At 65.7% G+C, this 25,628-nt stretch overlaps 1 protein-coding gene across 4 annotated transcripts in view; it reads right to left on the reverse strand.

Moving 5' to 3' along the window:
* Window positions 1-85: 85 nt before the first annotated feature.
* Window positions 86-25,628, reverse strand: part of PXN (paxillin) — a 43,252-nt gene continuing 17,709 nt past the window's right edge. Inside the window, exons 2-15 of one of the 4 annotated variants that reach the window (XM_084868107.1) lie at window positions 10,933-11,159; window positions 10,612-10,727; window positions 9,949-10,085; window positions 9,204-9,405; window positions 8,337-8,472; window positions 6,169-7,035; window positions 4,975-5,244; window positions 4,494-4,775; window positions 3,897-3,998; window positions 3,567-3,737; window positions 3,295-3,468; window positions 2,631-2,712; window positions 2,330-2,478; window positions 86-2,118 (exon numbers count right to left, since the gene is read on the reverse strand). In XM_084868107.1, coding sequence (XP_084724233.1) covers window positions 1,852-2,118; window positions 2,330-2,478; window positions 2,631-2,712; window positions 3,295-3,468; window positions 3,567-3,737; window positions 3,897-3,998; window positions 4,494-4,775; window positions 4,975-5,244; window positions 6,169-7,035; window positions 8,337-8,472; window positions 9,204-9,405; window positions 9,949-10,085; window positions 10,612-10,727; window positions 10,933-11,159 — 3,182 coding nt within the window. In that variant the 3' untranslated portion in view covers window positions 86-1,851. Of the gene's footprint in view, window positions 2,119-2,329; window positions 2,479-2,630; window positions 2,713-3,294; window positions 3,469-3,566; window positions 3,999-4,493; window positions 4,776-4,974; window positions 5,245-6,168; window positions 7,036-8,336; window positions 8,473-9,203; window positions 9,406-9,948; window positions 10,086-10,611; window positions 10,728-10,932; window positions 11,160-25,628 lie in introns of all 4 variants that reach the window. The other 3 variants (XM_084868109.1, XM_084868110.1, XM_084868108.1) reach the window with 3 other exon arrangements.

Genomic DNA, 25,628 nt, shown 5'->3' on the forward strand with positions numbered 1-25,628 from the left:
GGGCCCTGGGAGTCTAGAAGGGTTTGGTCTCTCTTCTGGGACTAAGCTGCTATCTCAGACCACAAAGAAAACACACTAGCACAGGTCAAAATAATGGCAAACTTTATTGGCATAAATCACAGGAATTGAAATGAGGAAAAGCCAGGTTAAAAGTTTACAGAGAAAAAAATTAAAATCAGTTCATCAAATAACCACTGACCCGGAAGGTGGACCCAGAAGCCCTCCCTCCAGGGTGGGTCTGGGCGGGTGGCTGTAAACAGAGCAGTAAGGCCTCTGGGTGGAGTGGAGACATCAGACCCTCGGGGGTGCCGTGACCTGCCCAGACCGGCTGCTCCCCGCCCGCCCGCCTCGGAGGGGCCCTGCTCTGGACCCCACACACTCAGCCAGTGCGAGGCGGCCAGCAGCGTGGGCTGGACCTTCCCGCTGGGACCCCGCTGGGGCCCTCTGCTGGCCAGGAACCCAGGCCTGCCTGCTCCCGCTCACCCCTGGGGGCCAGCAGAGCGCTGGGCCTTCCGTGCTTCGGCGGGTCCCGTCCCTCTGCCCACAGTCCCGTCAGGCTGCCGGGCATCACCCTGGCCCTTTCCCAGCCCTCCAGTTCCCGAGGCGATGGGAATTTGGGGAAGTGATGCCCCCAGTGGAATCAACAAGACCAACGGTCAAAACCGGCCCCCGGCTTCCTGAGGCAGGAGCCCCAGAGCAGTGAGGGCGCGAGAATGTTCCGGGGGTTCTTTTGGATGCCAGAGGTCACAGGGGAGCGGCGGCTCCTAAAGGCTTAGGCCGGAAACAGCACCCCCAAAGCATCCTCGCCGTCTCCTCACCACGGAACGGGACGGATGAGGTTCAGAATCCTAGGCCCAAAGGGGCAACACACCCTCAGGCCACTTCAGTTAAGAGCTTGCTGGCCTGGGTAGTTAGGAAGGGATTTCAAAATACAGCAGTTTATAAAAACAGTCCTGGGAGCCGTGAAGGAAAGACGGGGAGTCTCAGAGCCGCTCCCACTTCACCTGCTTCTGCTAAGAAAGAGAAAAATACAAATGGCTTCCCCACCCCGAGCCCTCAGCACAAGGCAAGCCCTGTCCCACAGCCACTGCCCGCGGGACGGGCGGTGTGGACGAGGAGAGTACAAAAGGGGTTCTTTAAAATCTCTTCCAAGTCATTGTGTACAGAGAAGTAAAAGCACTCGGATGATAGTCAAACCTCAGTGTAGAAATCTATCAAAGGCGGCACAGTGTCCAGGCTTGAGGTGAAAGGCCCTCCCGCCGGCCCCAGGCGGAGGAAGAGACCAGAAACATTATTGCTGGAGGGTCTGCGTCAGTAGGATCGGAGCAGGGCCGGGCAGGGCAGTGGTCCCGCCCCGGAGACGGGCAGGGCAGGAGCACCAGGAACCGTCGGGGCCCGGGCACGTGGCCTTGGGTCGGTGGGTGGATGCTGGCATTGTCTGGGGGAGCCCTGTCCCCCCGGATTATTTGGATAATTTGGTCGGACGGAAATAAAGGTAAAAGAGACCCCATCTGATCCTGCCTCCCGCCCCCGCTCCACTGCGAAATGAGTAAGAGATGGCTCCAGTGTGGGGTGCTGGCCTGGCCAGGCGGGTCTGTGGGGAGGGGCAGCAGCCCCCCTCGGGGAGGAGGAGGAGCTGGCAGCCTGGGGACAGCCGCAGGAGGAGGGGGGCCCGGAGGCCCTGGCCGGGGAAGGAAAGCAGGGGGCGCCCTTTGAGCCCTCCCGCCACCCTGCACAGCCAGGGCCGGTTCCAGTTTCGGTCGGCTTGGCCCTCCAGCCGGGCGGCCTCGGGTCACAGTAGCAGTTGGGGGGCCGGGCCGGGCCGGGCCGGGGCGGGTGGAGCGCCGGCGCCTAGCAGAAGAGCTTGAGGAAGCAGTTCTGACAGTAAGGCTTGTCGTTCTGCTCCTTGAAGGTGCCCTTGTTGAGCTGCTTGAGGCAGAAGGCACAGACGAAGTGCTCGGGGTGGAACTTCTTGGCCATGGCGGTGATGCAGCGGCCGGTGATGGGCTTCTGGCAGCCGGAGCACAGCGAGCCGCGCCGCTCGTGGTAGTGCACCTCGCAGTAGGGCTGCCCGTCGTGCTCGAAGAAGCTGCCGTTGATGAAGGGCGTGAAGCACTCCTGCGGGCGGGAGGGGAGTGAGGAAGGGAGAGGGAGATAGAAACATTAACGTGAGAGAGAATCACTGATGGTTGCCTCCTGCACGCCCCCTACCGGGGCCTGAGCCCACAGGCTGGGCCTGTGCCCTGACCAGGAATCGAACCGTGACCTCCTGGCTCACAGGTGAGTGCTCACGCAGGAGCCGCGCCGGCCTCCGCTCCCCTCTCCTTACCCGGCACACGAAGCACTCGGGGTGCCAGAGGGTGTTGAGGGCCGAGATGTAGTTCTCCAGGATGGCCCGGGCGCAGCCGCCGCACTTGGGCGCGAACATGTCGAAGTAATCCTTCCGGCAGTAGGCTTTGCCGTCCTTCTCGTGGAACCCTGAGGAGCAGGTTGTGGGGCGGGGTAAGGGCCTCCGAAGGCGCAGCCCTGACTCCAGCATCAGCAGAGCCCCTCTCCTCCTCTCCCCCCCCCGCCCCTCCCCTCCCCTCCCCTCCCCTCCCCTCCCCCATGCTCCCGGGCCCCTGTCGTACCTTCGGGGCCGAAGAAGGCGCCGCACTGGGCACAGAAGAAGTGCTCGGGGTGCCACGTCCGGTCGAGGGCCGTCACCACTTTCTGTGGGAGCGAGGGGGTCAGAGCCGAGCTGGCCCGCTGGACAGGCCCCAGCGCTGGGCTGTCCCCCCGGCCCGGCCCGGCCCAGGGCAGCGCGGAGGCCGCCAGGAGGGGCCTCCTCACTGCTCCGAGCACGGCGGGAACTCTGACCCCGAAGGAGGTGACCCCACACTCTCCTTCCATCCCAGTGGGCGGAGGTCACGGTCCACTGTGACTGTGAGGCCATCCCGTAAGGAAGAGCCGGCGCAGAGCCACGCGTGGGAGGGAGCGGCACCTCGGCCTCACCCCGTCCCCGCGGAGGGAGTCTGGGGGGGGGTGTCTGCCAGCACCAGGCCTGGGTTTGACCCCGAGCCCCGCGCAGGGAGTCTGGGGGGGGGAGGCCTGCCCGCACCAGGCCTGGGTTTGACCCCGAGCCCCGCGCAGGGAGTCTGGGGGGGGGAGGCCTGCCCGCACCAGGCCTGGGTTTGACCCAGCAGTGAGCTCGGGCCTGTGACAGCGCCTCCTGAGCCTCGATGCCGCCCGGCCGCGGGGGGCGGCGTGGGGCTGAGGGGAGGGAGCCCCCGCCCCTCCCCGGCCCGCACTCACGTCCAGGATGGGGCCGTTGCAGTAGTGGCAGCGCGGGGAGAAGAGCGTGTGGTAGTCCTTCTCGCAGTAGGGCTGCCCGTCCCGCTCGAAGAAGTTCCGGGAGCCGATCTCCTCCTGGCAGTGGGTGCAGACGAAGTGCTCGGGGTGCCATGTCCTCCCCATGGCCGTCACCACCTGCGGAGGGAGGGACGCAGCGGCGGCTCAAGGCCCTGGCCTGCCCGGAGCCCCTCCCGGGGAGCCGGCCCCTGTGCCCACCTGCCCCCCCTCAGCACCTGCCCGGCGATGGGCTTCTTGCAGGCCCCGCAGACGCCCTTGGCGACCGTGGCGACCCCCAGCTTGTTGAGGTCGGACTGCAGGCTCCCCAGCATGCTGTCCAGCTGGCTCCCCGGCTTCGGGGGCTCCCCGGGGGGCGAGCTGCTCCCCGTCTTCCCCTGGTTCATGAACTGCGGGGAGAGGGGGGCAGTCAGGGGGGCTTTTCTCCCCCTGCACGTGGGCCGGTGGAGGCAGGAAGTGCGGCCTCCTCCGGGGCCCACAGGCTTCCCGGTGTCAGAGGGCCCGGCCCGCACCGGCCTGAGCCGGACACGCGGGGCACACGCACTGACCCCGCCCTCGTCCTGCCCCTCGGGGCTGCTCTGCCTGCCACTCGGAGGCCGGCCAGCCGCCCAGCACAGCTCTCCATCTGCTCTTTGTTCCAGGCCCCAGATCTTAAATGGGAGAAAACGAGGATAAGAACACTTTTTAATTAAGGAGGAAGCCAGAGAGACCTGCTGTTGGCCATTTCACAAAGGGATTTGGGATGAGGGTTTCCTCTCCCACTGGCAGCGCCAGAACCAGGAGGGAAAGTCTGAGAAGGTAGAGCGTCCCAGAGTCCCAGGGCGGAGAGAGAAGGGAAGGGGAGCCGACCACGGGCCGGGGTCCCGGGGGGAGGGCCTGAGGCCGGCGGGCTGCAGGGAGGAGCAGCTGGGGTCTCTGGGCCTGGCTTCCTCAGAGGGAGCTGGGACAGATGGAGGGACAGGCAGAAGGGAGCCCACAGGCGGGCAAGAGGACGGTGACATGCTGGGCAGGAGTGTGGCGTCAGGTTAAATGGGGTCCAGGGTCAAGGCCGGGTGTGGGAAGGACGTGGTCCTGCTGGGCTTGTGGGTGAGAGGGGGTGTGTGGTTAGAGGGGGACAGGGAGGCCATGCTGGGCCCGGGGCCTGCCTGCATCGGGGGGAACATCGGGTCCTCGTCGGTCTGGCAGCCCACGGACCGCACAGCGGGGGGTGCGGGCAGGGGAGAGGCGGGCCCTGGCCCAGGGCTCTGGGCCCCGGGGGAGCCACAGGGGAGAGGTGAGGGCCCCAGCGGGGCGGGCGCCGGCAGGCCCGGCGGGGGAGACGGGCTGCTGGCCGCGGCATCTCTGTGATGCTGGAGGAAAGGGACAGGAGAAGGCAGGACAGAGAAGGTTCTTCTCAGGGGGACGGGAGAGCCGGGAGGGAAAACCACCTGGGAGGAGAGAGGAGAGCGGTGAGGAAGACGGAGGAAGCACCAGGCAGCAAGCAAGGGCAGAGAGCCACGGCCCCAGCTCCCCGGCCTCCCACTCTGACCAGCCTCTCCGGGGCCACAGGCCCAGGACCCCACAGCCAGCTCCCCTCCGGCCAGGACACCTGCAGCCGGGCCTGCCCCGGCGCCATCTCCCTGCTACCTTCTCCACCAGCTGCCCCTCGGCCCGCCTCCCGCGAGGCTGCACCGTGATGACCACGCCCTCCATCATCCAGGCCTCGGCCCCCGCGGCCCCCGCAGCCCCCGCCGCCTCGGGCGGGATGCCCAGCCGGCCCTGCAGCTCTGCGATGAGCCACTCCTGGGAGGGGGTCCTGCTCAGGGTGGTGGGGTCCAGCCGGCGGCGAGGGGAGGGCTCCCGGGACATGGGGTGCGCGTGGCCTGTCTCCCGGCTCCTCCTGATCACGGAGCGGATCTGAGGGGGGAGGGGAAGCTGTCACAGCCCCACTCTGGCGCTGCCGGCCGCTCAGTCCACACTCGGGGGCCCGGGCAAGGGAGGGCTCAACCAGGCGGCCAGGAGCGGAGGCGAGCGGAGGCGGGGCCCAGCACACTCCAAGCACACAGCTCCTTCTCGGCGCTGACCTTGGGCAAGACCTCCAGGGGCCTGGCTCCTCCATCCCTGAAATGGGTTCGCATTTTCTCGGCTGCCTCAGAGGTTACTATGAGGACTATTTATCTGAGAGCATGGGAGTGGGCACTCTTAAAGGGACACAAGGCTTTTTCTTTCTTTTTAATTTGTAATAAAAAATGTGGTCATTCCTTCCAAATCTTCTAACCAGCTTTTTTCCTTATTTATATCCTTGTTTCCTTGTTTAACCTGCTGGTTTGCAGTGGTTTTGTCTTTTTGTTTCGTTTCGTTTCTATAAAGTAAGAAGCAAGTAGCATCAGCCACGCCCCCTGCGGCCACAAGCTGTACTCCGAGTGCATCCAGGCGTCAGTTCCCGGAATCCCCTGGACAGCCCGCGGGGAAAGGTCTGCCTTTACCCCATTTTAAAGATGAGAAACTGAGGCTGGCGGGAGGTTGCCCAAGGTCAGAGGCAGCAGGTGTCGGAGGCAGGGTTTGTATTCAGTTCTATCTGGTCCCAAAGCTCATGCTTTCACCCCGTTCGCGAACATGGTCTCCGGATGTCAGGGGCGCCCATCTACAGGGAAAAGCCTCAGACAAGCAGAAGCGGCTGTCACTCAAAGCGATTCCGGGCGGGAGCGGCGCTGGCCGGTCACAGGCCACGGGCCCAGGACCCCGCCAAGCAGACGTGCGCAGTGGAGGCGGCATGCAGTTAGCCAGGGCGGCCGCTCAGGCCGCCGGGCCCAGGCCCAGGCCGTGCCAGCTCGCGCCTGCCTGGCCGGAGGTGGAAATCCTCTCGGTGGCGGGCGAGCCCGGGGCCACGGCACGTGGACGCTCCGGCTGTGCCTCGGCGGTGCCCGCCGGCCTCCGGGCGGTCTCAGGTCCCCGGGGCGGCGGGATCGGGCTTCGCCGCGCGGGCCTCTCTCCAGCTGACTGCTCCCGGTCCACAGGAGCGGGGTGGCCGCCCTCCGGCCCCGCGGGCTCCGGCCGGGCCCCCTCCTGCGGCTGTCCACGTTCCTTCGTGAGCGTCCAGGTATCTGGGAAGATGACCTGACGGTCTAGGGCCGCGACCGCTGGCTCCGTTGCTTCCTGGAAGCTGGGCGTCGCTCTGTGGGGGGTCTCTGGCCTGAGCGCCTCCAGAGCCCACGGCTGCTCCCACGTGGCAGCCAGGGCCTCCTCTGACGGCCCTTGGGGGTCTCCCGGCCCCTGGGGACCTGCACACCCAGCTCGGGGCCCAGTGTGGCCCGGGGGAGCCCAGGTGAGCTCACTCTTGAGGTTCAGTGCGTCCCTCCAGCCTCGAGCCTGGCTCTCTGCACCCAATGGCCCCAGAGAGCCCTCCACAGGGGGAGACCTTGGGTTGGGGGTGTCAGGTGTCACCCCGAGGCCAGCCAAATCAAGCCAGCTGGGGGCCACGGGAGGTAGGAGGCCCTGCCCGTCCTCATCCTCCTCTCGGCGGAGGGCCTCTGCAGTGTGACCGCGGCCTCCAGGGGAGGGTTTAACAGTGGGTGGCAAGAGCACAGAGGGCCCGGGGGGAGGGGGAGGAGGAGGGGAAGGAGAAGGAGAAGGACGTATGTGGTGTGAGGATGGAGCTGAGCTGGGTGGCAGCCCCAGGGAGTTCAAGGCCACAGAAGAGGAGCTGGTCTGGAGGAGGAGAAAGACAAAAGGCAGAGGGAGGAAGAGAGAAACAGGAGAGGTGAGGAAGGCGCTCCCTGCAAGGAGTGGGCTCGACCTCAGGCTCCGAGAGCCACCGTCTGTACGGCGGGGTGACCCCACGCTGACGGGAGAGGATGGGGCCTCACAGACACCCAGGAGGGCAGGTGTCCTCGGCCCCTCAAACCCAGGCAGCAGGGCCCAGCCTCGGAGTGGAGCCAGGGCCACCCCCATCAGAGCAGAGGGAGAGGCTCAGTGAGGGGCCGTAGGAGGGAGTGACAGGGAGTCAGCCCGGCACCATCGGGGGCAGGCAGCCGCAGGCAGCTGCTCTGGTGCCTCCAACCCAGAGACCAGCCAGAGTCTCGGCTTGGTCTCTCCCAGACAGACCCATCTTCCCTCGTCCCCGAGACCTTGGCCAGGCCTCAGCTTCCCGCGGGCACCCCAATGCTGGCTCTCAGAGAGCCACGGTCGAAAGGGCACGAGAGCAGGGCTTCCTTGGGCCAGTGCCTGGCCTTGGCTGCTCAGAACGGCCAGTAGCTCACGCCCCCACTCCCAAGCCCCACCTGCATCTCCCACAAAACCCCCGCTGAAGGGAGGTTTGGAGGCACCACCAGGGCCAAGAGCGCACGGGCCACTTGCTCCCCTTCTCAGACTCCCCAAATCACAGGCCGAAGGCGGGCCCACGGGGAGAGTGCAGGGAGCGGCCGCAGGAGCGTTCGGTCACATCAGCCCCGGAGGCACCGCGTCTTTGGATAAAACGTCCGGCCTGGCAGGCGGGGGCGCCCGGAGGGGGCAGGGGACTGGCCCGGCAGGTGGGTTCCCCGCAGACAGAGCCTGAGGGGTTCAGAGGCCCGTGGACAGAGGGGCAGGCGGGAGGCTGGCACAGAGGCCTTGGACTGAGACGCCGGAGGAGGAAGAAAGGGACGCGCTGAGCACAGCCAGCGTGGGAGACGGGGCTCCAGGCAAACGACCTCTCAGGCACCAGATCCCGGCCCCGTGGCCGCAGAGAACGCCGCCCCCACCGAGGCCGCCACACAGGGCCCTTTGTTTGCCTCCCGGTCCGGGCCGGGAGCCGGGAGCACCGGAGGAAGGAATGTCTGGCCTCACAGGCTCTAAGGCCGCCCTGTGCCCCCGCTGGCCGAGCCCTCCGCCCCACATCCCGGCAAGGCCAGGGCTCCGCGGGCCCCCGGCTCGGGCGAGGCACCCAAACGGAGGACCGAGTTCCCGCTCCTCGCGCTGAGGGATGGAGGAGAAGGACTGGGACACGGGCAGGACCAAGGGGCTTCGGGCACCTTAAAATCCGACAGGGAGGCCATCAGCTCGTCCAGCTCCCGGGTGGCAGAGGAGGCCGAGATCCGCGTCTGCTGCTGGCTGGAGGTGACGCGCTGGGGGCTGCTCATCTCGCCGCGGCTCACGGTGATGGCGGGGCTGCAGGCGGGCAGTGTCAGAGGGAGCCCCAGGCCAGCCCCACGCTCCCCCGTGCGGCCCTCCCCTCCTCAAGGAGATGGACATGCCAGCTCTGACACTGGGGTCCCACCCCCAACCCCGGGGAGGCCCCCCAGCTCCCGATCTCTCCTGGGGGAGGAGGTGCTGTTGGCCAGGGGACAGAGCCGACATGGGAGAAGGGAGGACACACAAACAGCAACTTCCCCGGGAAGACGCCTCTAGGCGTCCAGCCGAGTTCAAGCTCGCCCGTGGCATAAGCCCGGGCCATGCAGCCTCCATGACACTGCGTGTACGTGTGCGAGCTCCAGAGACACGGTCGGCCCCGGAAGAGCTAACACTTAGAAAGCTCACCATGTACAGCACCTGCTGAGCCAGAAACCACTCCACATGCTTTACACGGAGGACTGGGTGGACCCCATGGAGACAGGCGGCCCATCCCCATTATCCACAGCCCCAATCCCATTTTACAGATGGAAACATTAAGGCTTGAGACACTTCGTAAGGTCGGAGCCAAGGTCTGAACCCCACGGTGTGGCTCCAGAGCCTGTGCTGACGGCCACTAAGCTCCAGGCCCTCAGCCTGCGTGGCGCCTGTCTCTTCAGACGCGGTGGCTCGAGGTAGCAGGAACGGTGCCCGGGTGGCTCCCAGCCCCCCGAGCCTGGTGCGGGCGGGGACCGCGGGCTCTTAGGAGGGCACAGGCCACGGGCACTCACACGGGGCTGGGCACGGAGCTCTCCAGCTCGTCCAGCAGGCTCTCCACGCTGGGCCGCACGTCCTCCAGGCCGCGGGCCCCGTTCCGCTTGGGCTTCTCCTTCACCGGGGGCCCGGCGCTGCCCGCCAGCAAACTGTTACCCTCCGGGGCGCCGTAGTGAGGGCTCAGGGCCCGGGGCAGCGGGGGGCTCGAGTTGGCCTCGTCTTGGGAGGGAGAGGGAAAGACCGCTCAGCCTGAGCCCTCTCGGGACGGGGCGAGGCCGGCCTGCCCGGGAGCACCCACCCGCAGGGAAGCCCGCGGGGAGCACCCACCTGCCGGGAAGCCCTCGGGGAGCACCCGCCCTCGGGGAAGCCCGCGGGGAGCACCCACCTGCCGGGAAGCCCTCGGGGAGCACCCACCCGCAGGGAAGCCCGCGGGGAGCACCCACCTGCCGGGAAGCCCGCGGGGAGCACCCACCTGCCGGGAAGCCCGCGGGGAGCACCCACCTGCCGGGAAGCCCGCGGGGAGCACCCACCCTCGGGGAGCACCCGCCCTCGGGGAGCACCCGCCCTCGGGGAAGCCCGCGGGGAGCACCCACCCTCGGGGAAGCCCGCGGGGAGCACCCGCCCTCGGGGAGCACCTGCCCTCGGGGAAGCCCGCGGGGAGCACCCACCCGCCGGGAAGCCCGGGGGGGGGGGGGAGCACCCACCCTCGGGGAAGCCCGCGGGGAGCACCCGCCCTCGGGGGAGCCCGCGGGGAGCACCCACCTGCGGGGAAGCCCGGGGGGCCGTGCTGCACGGCGTTCAGCTCCAGCAGCAGGCGGTCCAGCTCCGAGAGGTTGCTGCCCAGCGAGGAGCTCATCACGGTGGGCGAGGGCTCGGCCGACTTCTGCTTGTTGGGGAAGCTGAGACAAAGGGACGGTCGCCTGAGCGCATTCCCGGTGGCGGCCGCCCCGCTCCAGGGGAACAGGCAGCGGCCGAGGTCTCCCCGGCAGAGGCCTGACTGAGGGGGGTGGTCTGAGGGGAGGGGGACGTCTGCCTCTCCGTCCCTCGCTGACGGGGCGATGTGGCGGGACGGCTGGTTTGGTACGGAGACCGCAGATGGCAGTGACCAGGCCGCCAGGCCGTCAGGAGGCACCACGAGCGGCGGGAGCCTCGGGCCTTCTGTGATTTGGTCCATGACCCAAGGCAGGACCTCGCGGGCCCGGGCCTTGCCTCCTCCCTGGCCTCGCTGCCTCCAGCCCTGGCTGGGCCCCAGGTTCCCAGGCAGGAGGGGAGGGGAGCACTGAGGGTGCCCAGGCAGGAGGGGAGGGGAGGGGAGAGGCAGGGGTTCTGGGCAGGAGGTGGAGGGAGGGGAGCGGCAGGGGTGCCTAGGCAGGAGGGGAGGGGAGGGGAGGGGAGGGGAGGGAGGGAGCGGCGGGGCTGGCGTACCTGTAGACGTGCTCTTCCTCACCGGCCCGAGCGCAGGGGGGGCCCAGGCCGTCCTGGGGCGTGGGCGCGCCGCCCGGTGTGGCACTGGAGCCGTAGGCGGGCGGCAGGGACTGGGGCTGCGGGAGGAGAACGCTCAGAGCCTCGGGGAGAAGGAACAGTCACCCCCGGGAGGCTGCTGCTCACCAGGGAATTTCCGCCCCGGCTGGAGGCAGGTGAGTAACGCTCGGTCAGCCCCTCACGTGGCGTCTGGCGGGGAGCCCCCCCCCCCCCCCCCCCCCCCCCCCCGGCCCGGGCCTCCCTGGGCGCCAAAGCCCGGCGCACCTGCTGGTGGAGGAGCCGGGGCGCGCCGGGCTGCCACTGGTCCAAGGGGCCGAGCAGCGCGCCGTTGAGGGCCTCGCTGGACGGGGGCGGGGGCACCGGTGGCGGCACGGCGATCTCCTGGTACGTGTGGCTCCCGGTCGGGTAGGAGTAGGGGGTCTCCTCCGACAGGAACACGGGCCGCTTGGCGATGTGGGAGGTGGTAGACTCCAGGTCCTCCAGCAGCGCGTCTGCGGGAAGCGGGAGGTGAGCAGCGGGGCTGGGACTCCCCCGGGCAGTGCCCGCCAGCCGCTGGCACCAGGAGCTGAGGAGATGGGCACCTGCCCCGCCTCAGGTCAGGAGACACCGGCTCAGCCGGCCTGCCTAAGAGCCAGCCCAAAGCTGACCTCCGCCCAGCCCCAGGGGGGTGCCCGGAGGCTCCCGGGCTGCCTGCCGCTCTCCTACCTCCCAGGGCCCCTGGTTCCCTCCGGACAGGCGGAGCGGGGGCTGGCGGAGTCAGCGATGCCCGCCCGGAGCCGGTGCTCTGACTCCGCGGGGCAGGGCGCAGAGAACGGTGGGAGGGCCCCACGTCACGGGGAGGGGCCGAGCAGGGCCAGGTCCCACTCAACTTTCCAGAGCTTACGCGTCTCAGCCCCCCTCGGAGGGACCCCGGGTGAAACCGGCCTTCCTGACGGGCTGGAAGCAGAACCCCAGCTCTGAGAGCTCCTTCCAGGCGGCGGGAGGTGTGTGGGAGGTGGGGGCTGGGACTCGGCTGGTGCAGTGTTTCCTCCTCCTGGGCCCAGCCTGGGGGGGGGGGAGCGGAGGGGGTGGCAGGACTACTCTGTAGGCTGTTTCTGCAGAAGCCTGGCAAGCAGCCTGGCCGGAGGCTCCAGGGCCCCACTCTTCTGCTTTTACCAGCAGCAAGGGAGCCGAATCGGCCCTCGAGTGCAAGCTTCCATCACCCGCCCGGGCAGCCAGGAGAGCAGGGGCAGGAGCGGGAACTGCTGATCCCCCCCCCCCCACCTTCACCAGCCCCACAGCCCAGAGAACCGGGCCCACACGCCACCCCGCATTCCTGCCACCTGGGGACTTGCTCACTCTCACTTCTGGCGGCCTGACCTGCGCGGGACAGGCCGGGCCCTGGGACAAACTCCTGGGAAAGCAGTGGCTGCACCACCAGCATTTCCCAGTGGCAGGCGCAGGGGACACACTCCCGGCCTCAGTAACCCTCCCATTACCCCACCAAGCGGGACTCAGGCTTCCTTTACAGACAGGACACCAGCGTCAGGAGGTGGTGGGCCTCGTCCCCCATCACCAAGCCAGGAAGTGACAGGAGGTAACTCCTCAGAAGCCCCCAAACCTGGCCTGCGAGAGGCGCTGTGATCACTAGACGATGCCACATTTAAACGGTACAACCTCCTGCAGCACGGGCCCAGCTCTCAGGGCTGCCGTCCGCTCCCTCAACCCCACCCCAGCTCAGAGAAAGGAAGAGGGAAGCAAGGCCCTCCGGGGCCCTGCTCTGTGGGCCACACCTTCTCCCGCTGTCTCCTTCCCCCAAGGCCAGCCACACCTACCCCTGGCTCCTGCCCAGCGGTTCAGGGGGAAGCTGTTCCGCGGCCCAGGAGCCCGGCCCGCAGCGAGGACGGGGCTCCTGACTCCGAGGAAGGTCAGTGCCTGCACTCCTCCCGCTCCAGGTCCCTTGGAAGAGACCTGGCTTCCTGTCTCCAGCGAACCGGAACTAGAACAAGCCAGTGTGTGTCTAGGTAACAGCAGAAAAGGAACCAGCGTCCAGGCCAATCCCAGTGGCCTCCCCACAGCTCCACCTGCTGCGCCAGCTTCCCGCAGAGTCCCCCTCCCTCTGGGCCCAGGCCAAGGGTGGGGCTCCTCCTTCAGGGCAGAGCCAGCGGGAGGGGCCAGAGGCTCCCCAGAGCAGGCAGCAGTGCACCCCCCTCCCCGGGACAGGAGCGGCCGCTGTGCTTGAGCGCCCACCGCGTGCCAGGAGCTTCACCTGTGCCACCGCCCGCACATGCCATCTGCTCAGACGGTAAACTGCGGCACAGAGGCAGAGGCATACCTCACACTGCCAGAGCCAGCTGCAGTGACCCAGCTGGGATATGAACTTGGGGTTCTTGGGTCCCAAACACTCAGAAGAAGACAGATGGGTAACCTTCCCTGTCAAACCAAACCCTCTGCATCAAACACCCCTCCTTGTCTCAGTCTGATTCCTGGTTTATGGACTGGATGCTGGTTTACCATTTCAATGGGCTCTTTCTACAGATAGGTCAGCTGGTCAGAAGGCGCAGTCCCGGAGTACAGAGACAAAAGGTCTTAGGTTCTGGAGTTGAGTTCAAGCCCCAGCTGCCCTCTCCATGGTCCATGGCCACACATCAAAGCCACTTAGCTGCCCTGAGCCTCAGTTTCCTCAGCCAGCGGGGTTTACACGGGATAGACAGATGCCATAGTGCACATGGGAAGCTGCAAACATCCGATCTTATTTGCTTTGTGAAATTCAGAAAAAGATCTCCCTCGAAGGCGATCAGAGTGGGATGCAAAGAACTGACTCCTCCTAAGTCTTCTATGGGCAGAATCTGGGCAAGACATGAAAGGAAGCCCTTGAAGAGAAACGCAGAGTAATAAAGTAACATTCCAAGCGAAACACTGTGGATGTCAGGGAGAAAGAAGATACATCATTTTCCAAACTCCCGCTGAGAGGAACCCCGCGGGGCTGTGGTGCACTTCCCCCTCTCCGCCCTCCTCTCTGCTCGGCGACTAGCCAGGGCCCGGTGTCAGCGCCCCCAAAACCTCCCAGACACCTCAGGGAAGAGCGCCGGGAGCACGGCAGCCACGAGGACACGCCGACCCCTGCGGGGGTTCCTATGGGGGCAGCGCCTGCTCTCTCCACGCTCAGGGGTCACAGCCAAGCTTCCCTGCACGTTCAGCAGACTCCTCCCCTGCTGAGTCCACCGAGTGGCCACGAGGACTGCACAGAGTTCACCTGCAGGCGGAGCCCACAGGGAAGGGTCCCCAGATTTCAGCTCCATCTGCCGCCTGGCACCCAGCTCTACGCACCCTGGGGGCAGACTCAGAGCTTCCTCCCACTCATACCCCAAAGAAGGCGCCAGAGAAAATGGGGCTGCCTGGGCAAAGCAGGAACCGAAGCAGTCAGGGCTTGCTCATCCAGGATGAGGAAGGCCTCAGACTTCCTCCCTCCCCGGGCCTGAGACCCTCCCAAGCCCGCCGCGGGGCCGCCCCGGCATGCTGCAGCAGGAAGCTCCCGGCTGCCGCCCCGTCCTGGAGGAAACCACCTAGACCCCCAAGCTTCTCGCTTCTCGGCCAGCTGAGCACGTCTCTTCCCACGCGTGTGGAGGGAGAGGTTCTCTCCAAACTGGGGCCCCGGGGGGAGGGGAGGGCGCTGAGAGCCAAGTCTCCCGCCCAGCCAAGGCCACTCGGCTGGGCTCTGGCGACGAAGGGGTGCAGACCTTCGCCCTCCCCGCCAGAGGGCGCTCCTGGCCCGCCGGCTCCCGCTGCCGGAGTGACCACGGTAACCTCGCGCGATCACGGATTCGGCCGGGAAGACCGGGAGCCCCGCCGCCGATGCACGAGGGAGACTTCAGCGCCGGGAGGCGGGGCTGCGGGGGAGGAACGGAGCCGGCTCCGAGGAGGCGCACGAGGCGGCCTGGGTGCCCAGCCTCCGGCCGTGCCCGGGCACACTATCATTGAAGGTGCGACCCCGAGTGACGCTGGCCCTGAGGCCCGCTCCCGGATCCACCCCTCCGCAGACAGACCAGGGGCAGCTGCCGGACCCCATCCCGAGGCCGTGCCTGGGCCCAAGCAATGCTCAGAGCAGTAGCGGCTTCGGCCTAGAGGCACCTGGGGCAGGTGGCTGGGGGCAGGGAGCACCTGAACCAGGCCTCGCCCAGCCCCAGCCCCAGCCCCAGCCCCGAGCCCCCAGCAAGAGAGTGTAATCTGACCTGAGGACCTGCTGGGAGCGGCCTGATCTGCGGCCCGGGGGGTGAGGGTGGGGGTGGGTGTGGGTGAGGGTGTAATTAAGACTCAAGCGCCTCCAGCTGCTGCCCCTGGAGGGAGGGGACCCAAGGGCTGGTCTGCCCGCATTCCAGGACTAGCTAGCCTAGGGGTGCAGAGCAGAGGAGGGAGCCCCAGAACCCCTCATTCTCCCAAGGTAGGGGGCGCCCCCAGACTGGCTCTGGAGACTCAGGCTGACCTACTGACACATGGCACCCAATAAGTCAGAGAATTAATGAACCCTTTCCACCTCTAACCCCAACTAGTGCAGAAAAACAAGTCAGGGCTCTTTTGCAAGACTGGCTTCCTCCTACTCAGACCACTTCTCAGGATGCGATAAGGGCTATCGAGAGGCCTGGCGCTGAACCGACACCAAGAGGGTGAGATAAACGGGGAGTGGTGGGTGGGGGGGACTCTGAGCCATCCCCCCTCCGCGCTCTAAGAGAGGGGGGTCTGAGTCCGTGGCTGAGCTGCCCAGCCAGGCTGCTTAGCAGTTCCCGGGCCTTGGTGTTCTTGTCTGTCAGATGGGAATTCCACCCCTTAGCTCAGAGGGGTAAGGGTTACAGGAGAACACGGGTACAGTGCTTGCTGAGCCCCGTGCTGGAACACACACACGCTCAGTACTCGGGGGCTAAAGCAGCCGGCGCTCCTGCCAGGGAGGCGGTTACCCCTGGAGGGGACAGAGGAGGCCTGCCCAGCACATCCAGCCCTGGGACAGGATGCTGCGGCCCTGAGCCAGGAGTGAGGGGCACTGTTCTGGGGAAACCAGTCACCCTGGAGAAGCCTCCCCGACAGCTCTCCGCGGTGGAAGAGGTCAATGTGGGGTGTCATCGGGACCAGAGCCCACACCTGCCCCAGTGCTGGGCCCCTCCACACTGCTCCACTCGGCAGCCCCAGAAGAGACGGGCCATCAGGAAGACAACCCTCGACAGGCCTCGGAGAGGCCCACCGTGAGAACAAGACCTATCAAGCCTCGGTCACGGGTCAGTGTAACTCAGCTCTCGGCGCCCCCGCCGGGCAGGCAGTGTCCTAGGAGCTGCCAGCGGAGGGAAGGAGCGCGACAGGGCCTGGGAGCTCCCGGCGCAGCTGTGCGTCCTGCCATCTAGTATGAGACCGAGACCGAGACCGGACTCAGGCGGCATCAGCTCAGCCAGTCCCTTCCCCACAGGCCCCGGGGAGGCCCAGCCTATGGCCCCAGGAGGTGGGGTGCCCAGCTGAGCACCTGCTGGGCCTGGGTGGTCTCCAGGCCCCGCCTCCTGCGGCTGCCCGCGCTCAGGGACAGCAGCCGGGCGGGCTGGGCCTTCCAAAGGAAGGAGCTATGTAAACAGCAGGCCCAGCGCCGCGGATGGGTCTCCTCGGCCCCCTTCCCTGAAACTCCTCCAGATTAGGAAGGAGAGAGAACAAAAGGGCAGGTCTCCCCTCCCCAGCCCTGAGCACACCACGGTGAGAGCAGAGGTAATCCAACCCGCAGCAGTGGGGTACTTTTGCTCCGTGAGTAAGTCCCCAGGAATGGGGAGCTGGTATATTTATCCTGATAACTGTCCTGGGAGGGAAGGCAGATCTGTGACCAGTAAGGGCCAATCCACAATGAGGTCAGATCTGCTCCCCAGCCCGGCCCGGGCCCAGGACCGGGACACGGACTAGGAACTCGGTCTCCTGGAGGGGCTGCCCTGCCAGCTGGGTTCTTGTCAGCTGTCTCCTCTCCAAGAGCTCAGCTCTAGAGAGAAGGGCCGTTTGCTCCACGCCACAGTGCGGCAGCCGGAAGGAACAGCGGACTGACAGTGAGGAGGAGCAGTGAGCTGGCAGGACTGACAGGAGAGGGCAGGGAGGAGCAGTGAGCTGGCAGCCGTCAGTGGAGCCACTGCCAGGAGGCCCCGCCTGCCGGGCGCCCGTCAGCAGGTGGCACCCCCTCTCCGGGTCCTCCTCTTCTGTAAAAGGCGGAACCCCGTTTGCCCCACGGCTGGGAGCACGTTCAGGGGAGGAGATAACATAATCTCGGGTGGCATTTACAGGGGCGGGCAACAGGAGGTTTACAGCTGTAATATAATAATTAATAAATAATAAGACGAGAATAAACTGTTTCCTATACTCAACTACACACTTACTTTTGCCAACCCCTGCAGACTGCACCTTTGAGCTCTTCAGTTTGTCTATCATTGCTATCCCAGACAGACTGCTCTCCCTCGGGGCTGGGGAAGAACCGTCAGTCAATGCTGTAGTGTCATCTACATACTTAATAGCCTTGCCTGGGGGTTATGAACTCAGCCACCATTCTCCTCGGCTGACTCACGCCTCACTCACCAGGAACTGCCACTCTGCTCTCACAGCCGAAGGAAGTGTGGGCCGAGGTGACACACCGGAAAAGGGGGGGAGGGGGGGGAGGAGGCTGTCTTCCAGTCTGCGGCCAGGAGAGGTGGGCGCGTGGCCATGGAAGGTGCTGCCATTGCCGAGGAGACTGGCACGAGGCGGGTGTGCCAGCAAGTGGGTTTCTTTATTGGGTGCCTGGCTTGTGCCCAAGGTCACAGAGCACAAGTAACCAGAGGCTGGAGAATAAAGGCAGAGAGGCAACGCCAGAGGGCACCCTGAGCGCCAGGCAGAAGCCAGACCAAGCCAGGCTCATGTGCACCAGGCACCCACCCAGAGCCCCCCACTGATCAGGCCTCCCAATCTGGGGGGTCCCAGGAAGGTAAGCAGCCCAGGTTTACCCTGCACACCTCCACCCCCACCCGCAGGCGCAGGAGCAGGTCCAGGCTGGCAGGAGAGCAGCCTCTTCTGCTGTAAATAACTCATCTCTGGTCCAAGATCGGCAGGCCCTCCCCATCCCCCCTCCCTGCCCCACCCCCAACCCCAGAGGTCCCAGAACAACCGTGAACACATTTCATTGGTCAGATTTCATCTACCTCCTCAGGTCACCAGACTCCAGACTTTTTTTTTTTTTTTTTTTAATATATTTTATTGATTTTGTACAGAGAGGAAGGGAGAGAGATAGTTAGAAACATCAATGAGAGTCATCGATCAGCTGCCTCTTGCACACCCCCTACTGGGGATATGCCCGCAACCAAGGTACATGCCCCCAACCGGAATCGAACCCGGGACCCCTCAGTCCCCAAGCCGACGCTCTATCCATTGAGCCAAACCGGTCTCGGCCAGACTCCAGACTTTAAGGTCCAGGCCCACCCCACATTCCTTCCAGGGTAAAGGCGGGTTCACGCACAGAAAGATGGCGCCTGGAACCCAGAGGCTCAAGCGCTGAGCATGTCCTCCGCTCTGCGAACCGCCCAGCCCAGCCTGCGAGCTGGATCCCTCCGGGCAAGTCCGTCTGCTGCCAGCGCGCGGGGGCTCCTCGGCCTCTCCCCGCTCGGCGGCAGCAGAGGCCGGAGGGGCGCAGGGGTGAGTCACCCTCCCTGAGAGACTGAGAGAGAAAGTTCAAAAGTTTGCCTGTTCCAGGAACGGGCGACTTCAGAGCACTAGTTCCCCTCGGCAGCCAGGCCTGACCACGGAGCTCAGCCCAAGGTGCTTCCCGGTCTCAGGCAGCAGCCACACGTCACTGCTCACCAAGTCGCATCAGTTCCTCCTCCATGGCCTCTCCTGTTACCTTCCTCCCTTCCTTCCCACAGCAGGCAGGCGGGCGGCGGCTGGGACCTGCCTCAGAACCCGCCCGCCCGCCGCCCGCGGGCTGCTCCGGCGCTCCGGTAACAGACACCAGCGGTTTGAACAGACACCAGCGGGTGGAAGCCCAGCTGTTTTGTGGGTCCGTACATCTCTCCCCTCTCCCTCTGGACTGAGGCCCCCTCGCTGGATCCCAGCACAAACCCCTCGGTGAGGAGACCTCGTTCCTCAGACCCTCGCAGAGCACACAGGAGTCCCCGATGGGAAAGTGTGCGGCCGCCCTGAGGGCGGGGACCTCCGGTGCCTCCGCCTGACACAGAGGAGACTCCGGGTGAATAACCCCGCGGCGCTGATGGCATCTCCCGTAAGGACAGGAGCAGGAGGAAGTGGAGCCGGGACTGAGGCCAAACATCCTGGGAGCCAGGACAGGCCCGTCACTCTCTCGGGCCTCCTTGCTGAGCACACCCTGACCTCGCCCCTCCAGCCTCGGGTTCACGCCAAGTCCTCAGGGAACATCAACTGAGTCCGGAGGCCTCCCACTCCGGCAAGGACAGAGGCAAGAGAGAGAAGGTCAGGCCCAGCGCCCCCACCCCTTACCCCAGCCCTGCTGCCTGTCACACTGCCAGGGAGCCCCGTGGCTTTGAACCTGGAACCAGAACAGAAGGAGCTGCCCAAGCTCCAGGAGAGCTCTCGGCCTCGGCCTCAGAGGAGCAAGCCCGGGAGGAACGGCCTCTGCTCCTGCCTCAGAGGCCGGGGCTGGCAGTGCCACACAGGGAGCCAGAGCCGGGGGGGCATAAGAGGGAAGCCATCCTCACGGGGCATCTGCAGGACGCACCGGGGCACCCCCGTTTCACAGAGAACAAGGCTCCCGGCGCCCAATGAGTGCGCTCTGCAGGCAGATGGAGCCGCATGAAGACAGCTCTGCCTGGCTGAGCCCACCCACTCCTTCCACGGCACCCTACGGGGAGGCCACCCCACGGGGAGGCCCTCAGCTGTCCTCCTGCCGGCCACCACTCTCCAGCTTTCAAAGCACCAGCCCCCGGAGTCCCTAGAGCAACCCCAAAAGCCTGGCCCCTGGGCTGCCTTCCTCTCCCCCCCCGCCCGGAGCCCCTGGTCTCGTCTCCCTCCTCTTCTCCCTCGGCCTGAGGCAGGGGCCTGACCGCTTGGAGCCCGACGGTGGCCCCGGAGCTCCCCGATCTGGGCTCACTCGCTGCTTACAGGCCGGCCTGCAGGAGTGTTTCCTCCCAGCGGCCTCATCGAGCAGCATGATGCAAGATGGGACTGCCCCTACACTGACCTTCACCCCCTCTTGCTGCCAGGCAGCTTTCCGATGGGGACGGGGAGGGGCCTGGGCACAGAGCGGTGGCGCCTCGGCCCTCAGAAGCCGGCAGAGCGACAGGTGGTCAGCTCCTCTGAAAGCCCCAGCACCTCCCGCGGGGAGAGGACCTCGAGCCTGAGGAGCAGCCAGCGTGGCCGCCCCGGCTGGCCCTGGTCACCAGTCATAGGTACTGACAGCGGCAGCTCGCTTGCTGATAGTTTAGAAAATGGACTGAAGCAGGGTCAGGAGCACCAGGACCACCGGTCCAGCCACGAGGTTCCCTGTGCTTCTCGGGGAGAAAAAGCTCGAGCGCACGGAGCCAGGGGCCCGGGAAGGAGGTGGCAGCAGGCGAGCCTCGTCCGCCCTGAGTGTCATCGGAAGGCTGTGTCGCTGTGGGTCGCACGCTGGACAGTCAGGGACTCTGAGGAGGAAAGGCAGGCGGGAGAGGGCGAGAGCCAGAGCCAGCCGCCCTCATCCCACAGCTGACCTCAGCGACACTTCCGCTTCCCTGGACACTCCTGTGCCACCAGCCCGGGTCTTCCCGGCCCCACACGTTCTCCTGGGGCCACAACTGACTCTCGGCACCTCCTGAGAAAGGGGGTGGTCCAGGAAGGGCTGGTTATACGCACGGGAGCACCAAGACTTATCTCAGGCTCTCCCAAGCTTCCCTCGTTCCCCACGCTGCAGGCTCATCCCCACACTGCAGGCTCATTCCCCACACTGGAGGCTCGTCCCCACACTGGAGGCTCATCCCCACACTGGAGGCTCATCCCCACACTGGAGGCTCGTCCCCACACTGGAGGCTCATCCCCACACTGGAGGCTCATCCCCACACTGCAGGCTCATCCCCACACTGGAGGCTCATCCCCACACTGCAGGCTCATCCCCACACTGGAGGCTCATTCCCCACACTGCAGGCTCATCCCCACACTGGAGGCTCATCCCCACACTGGAGGCTCATCCCCACACTGGAGGCTCATCCCCACACTGGAGGCTCATCCCCACACTGGAGGCTCGTCCCCACACTGGAGGATCGTCCCCACGCTGGAGGCTCGTCCCCACACTGGAGGATCGTCCCCACACTGGAGGCTCGTCCCCACACTGGAGGCTCATCCCCACACTGGAGGCTCATCCCCACACTGGAGGCTCGTCCCCACGCTGGAGGCTCATCCCCACGCTGCAGGCTCATCCCCACGCTGCAGGCTCATTCCCACGCTGCAGGCTGACTGACCGAGGCCCTGGGAGGATGGCATCTCTGGTTTACAAAGGAGGGTGCCTAGAGCCACCGCCCTGAGGACACAAACTTCCCTCGAAGCCCAGACCTTGCCAGCTCGCCACATGGGGAACGGCCTCTTGCTGGCAGGGAGGCAGCCGAGGAGGCCGCAGTCCTCGTGGCCTTGGCTAACCAGAGTCACACTGGGAAACCACAAGAGAAAAAGGAGGAAAGACAGACTTTCCTGAAACAGAAGCATCCAGAGACCTGGGCTGTCGGCGGTCTCGCCCGCCGGGCTCACCTGGCGGGGCTCCATCGTGCAGAGGCCACGGTGGGGACAGAACCAAAATAAGACCCTGGAGTCCCTACAAGAAGCCCGCCGACCCCAGAGGAGGCCCAGAGCCATCAGGCGGCCAGCCTCGGGAGAAGCTCCCGGCGCCCCCGCCCTGGGCCCCGCGGCAGAGGGTCCCCGGCTCCAGCGCTGGCCTCCCCGACCATGGCAGCCGGTCACACAGGGCCTGGGGGCGGGAGGTGTCCACCTCAGTCCTGATTTGGGTTGTATTGGAGGAGACTGGCGCTGTGGGCATTCACCCCAGCAGAGCCAGGACAGATGGCAAGAGCAGTGCCTCGCCATGGTGCCAAAGACGTCAGAGGATGCCCCCAATGCACACACAGACACTCCCAGATCGGTCAGGAGGCTGGATTTTGAACAGTGGGGACTCCCTCCTGATGAAGCAATGCGCAGAGGGGCGTCTGGTGACTTCCCCTGGACCCTGGGTTCTGCGGCGTCTGCATGAAATCTTTCTCACTCGGAGGGGCCACGGGGGCCACGGGGGCAGGCGGCAGGCCAGCAAAAGTCAGGAGCATTGTTCTAGCTGGTGTGGCTTAGTGGATAGAGCGCCAGCCTGCAGAGTCAAGGATCCCAGGTTCAATTCTGGCCAAGGGCACATGACCATTATGGGGCGTGCAGGAGGCAGCCAATCAATGCTTCTCATCATTGATGTTTCTATCTCCATTCCTCTCCCTTCCTCTCTGAAATAAAATAAAAATAAAAAATAAAAAAGTCGGGAGCATTGATCCCATCCCTCTGCACTCAGTGCCTGCTCTGTGCCCACAACACACAGGACCAGAAATCCTGTGCTTCGTCCCCAACAGCTATCCGAAATCAGGGAGCCTGTGGGGACCCCACAACCTCTGATCGGAACAACACTGCCGCTGGGGCTGCGGCCTCCCCTGCCTACCTCTGCGCCCAGACAGGAAGTGGTCCCCAAAGGAGCGGGGCCCCCGGCCGCTGCCCTCGGACACCACTTTCCCCCTTTTTCAGAGTGGAAGTCTCTGTCCTGCCCTCCCTCCCTGCTGTGCCCAAACCCCACTGTCTCCCGGGGCGCCCTCCCTGGAGAGGGGTTGCCTGCAAGCCAAGGGGGTGCCCAGCCCCTCCACTGTTTCACCCACACCGAGGTGAGGTGGGAGCTGGGGTAAGGGGAGTCCACTCTCTGGCTGGGAGCGGTGGCTGCTGGGACAAACGCAGCACAAAGCTGCCCGGCCTCTCCAGGGCCCAGTCCTCGGAGGGACGGTGGGTGCAGGCGCCGTGTGCCACCCTCAGAGCCAGGGCAGCTCGGTGTGCAGGGGCAGACAGAGGAGGGACCTGGTGGCAGAGCCAGGGGGCTCAGAACCGGAAGCAGGGATGCCAGTGCCCGTCTCACCCTCCCTTCAGCCTTAACGCCCCACGCCACCTGCCTTTTTGGCGAAACAGGAATTGCAAATGGCAATGGGTTGGCCCAGAGAAATCCTCAGAGACCTCTTCGGCAACGAACTCTGATTCTCCCCGAGGGAATGCCACAGCAGCAGAAGCAGGGCGGGTGAGGGAGGGGCGGAGAAGTGAAAGAGGCAGAGGTCACCAGCCTCGCCCTGCAGACTGAACCCCACAGGACTGTGTGGGTTGGTCTTAAGAAACCAGGGGTTTCCCAGGATGTCTGGCTTCCCGGGAGCTAGATACTGACCTACATCCCTGAGGGCAACCACTGGCTGAGCATGAACTGCAGGTCCCCTTCCCTCCTGGCCCTCCACCCCCTCCCAGCAGCTGCCTGGCCTCAGCAGGTCCGCGAGTGCGCTGCGCAGACATGTACAATAGTTGAACTTGCTAACACTGCGCCTCTCGGAGCTCAGTTCCCTCACCCACAGAACAGCGCAGCAGCGGAACCACAGGGACGGTGGCACTCCCAGCCTCGCTCACGCCATCTGGAGGAACCAGTAAGATGGACTTGAGGCGGCCAGGCACATGCCAGGCACACGTCATTCGTGCCCACCGCACCAGGTGCCACCCCTGACTGACCCACCCCCCCCCCAGCAGGGGTAAAGAGCACCCAGCACAAACCCAGGCTGCTGCACAGAAGGTGCTCTGAGAGGTGCCAGCCGGGCAGCCCAGCTCTGCCACTGCCAGTTCCGGTTAGTGTGCCAGGACGACCAGGAGCCATCCCAGCGTTCACAGACTCGCCAGCGGAAGCATCCGGAGGCCCAGGTGCTTGGGGGTGGGGCTCCGCACACAAAGCCGGGGGGCAGGACGCCGCTGGTCCGCCCCGAGTCCGGTCCAAAGGCCACCCTCCAGCTGCTCGGCGCTATCGGCTCTGACAGCCACGCTCCGAGGAAGGAGTCCGGAGCGGCCGGAGAGTCCTGTGGCGCCTGCCGCCTGAGGTCTCTACTCCTAACCCGGCCCGAGGGACCACCCTTCGGGCGGCACGGGCCTGGGCCGCCCTGGCCTTACTCCAAGGCCCTGGCCCTCAGGCGTGACAATGCCCGCTAGCCTCTGGGAGGCAGGCCCCCCCCTGCGGAGCACAAGGCGGAGACAAAGGAACCTCACCCCGGCCTAACCTGGCACCGGGTGGCCTCCGGGACTGTGTGGGCCGCCGGAAAGGCCACACAAAGCGGTGCACACGTCCCTACAACACCGCTGGGCAGATGGGCCGGTGGCTCATGGGCCAGGAAACGGAGTCTGCAAAGTGAGCCACCGCCGGGACCCAGCCAGGCGGCCGCCCTGCACCCGCAGCTCACTGCCGGGTCCACTGGAGACAAGTCTGACCGCCTGATCACAGGAGCGGGCAGGAGAGAAGCAGCCTCATCGCCCCTCCATCCCAGGTGACGGCCGTTTCTGAGATGGCCCTGCTGGCCACTGACCAGGCAGCCACACGGCTGTCCAGCAAAGCCACTACTGCACAGACACACAGCACAGGGCAGGCGGCACCGACTGGCCTTGAAAAACGGCGCCAGTGCCGCATACCTGCCTCCTGCCTCCTCCGGTCCTCAGCCCTCTCTCCCTGGGGCTGCATCCGCTCTGCCAGTGGCGGCCCCAACAGCGCTGGGCACAGGCACCCCGTCTCCCCAGGGAGCACTAACCTCGGCGGGGGGCGGCAGGCGGGGCTTTCTGGGCAGAGGACTGGGTGGAGCAGAGGCAGGGGATGGAGCCCAGGGTACAAGTCCCGGCTTGGTGGAAGGAGTTAAGGGCCCAGGGCCTGCTGCGGAGTCTGGACTTAAAGGGCAAGCCCCGAGAGCGGCCGGCAGGACCAGGCTTGTGTCAGGTCACTCGGCAGTCTGGGCGGGAGAGCCGGGGGGGCGGGGCTTGGCCGGAGGAGGGCCCAGGGCCCCTGAGCCCTAAGTAACAGAGGTAACATCAACACGGCCGGTGACCGGTGACCGAGTGGCTGAGGGGAAAGCGGGAGTATGCCTCCCACATGTGTTTCCTGAGGATGGAACAGGGAGGGCAGGAGGGCGAGCAGGAGAGAAGTGCACGGCAGGGTCAGGTGACAGGGCAGCCATCGAGGTCAGGCAGAGCCACAGAGCCTCTTCTCTCCCCGCCCCACCCCGTGGCCCACATCCCCATGGACCTCCCAGGGCCCAGAAAGCAGCAGCTGGGGAATGAACACAGGCTGCCACTCAGTCTGCTCTTCCTCTAAAACAAGTACTGGAAGTTCTCCCGCGGCCTGGGGAGCTGTGAACTGCCTGCTGTTGGCTCCAGGAATTGTCGGAGTCTGGGACTGTCACGGGTCCCTCCCCGGCCCCTCCGGCGGGTGCTAACCCCCATCGCCACAGCCTCCTCCAGAAGGGGGAAGCCAGGCTCCTCCCCGGGGCTCCCCCCGGGGGGCAGGCTCAGGACAGTCTCAGGCCCCCAACTCTCCTGGAAACGCCCTTCAGGACGGGCCTGGGGTCCCGGGCCCCGCAGGGACAGAGCTCGCCATCGGACCGGAGGGTACCGGAAGCCCAGAAGCTGCTCCCCCTCAGCTGTCACACCAAAGCCACCCCGAAAATCATCCCACTGAGGAAGCCAGGACTGCTGGCCCTGGGGCTCAGGCTGAGTCTGATTGCAAATCCAGTTGGGAGGAGGACACGGGTACAAATCTGAGCCAGTGAACACACACACACACACACACACACACACGCACGCACGCACACACGCACACACACGCCTCCTCCCCGGGCCTTAGCACATCCGCTCCCTCTGCCTAGACCACGCTCCTGTCTTCTTATCCCGGAAACTTATCACAGCTCAGTTTCCTCTTCCGCACC

The sequence above is a fragment of the Pipistrellus hanaki genome (assembly GCF_964339955.1).
Source record: "Pipistrellus hanaki genome assembly, chromosome: 19".
Taxonomy (NCBI): domain Eukaryota; kingdom Metazoa; phylum Chordata; class Mammalia; order Chiroptera; family Vespertilionidae; genus Pipistrellus; species Pipistrellus hanaki.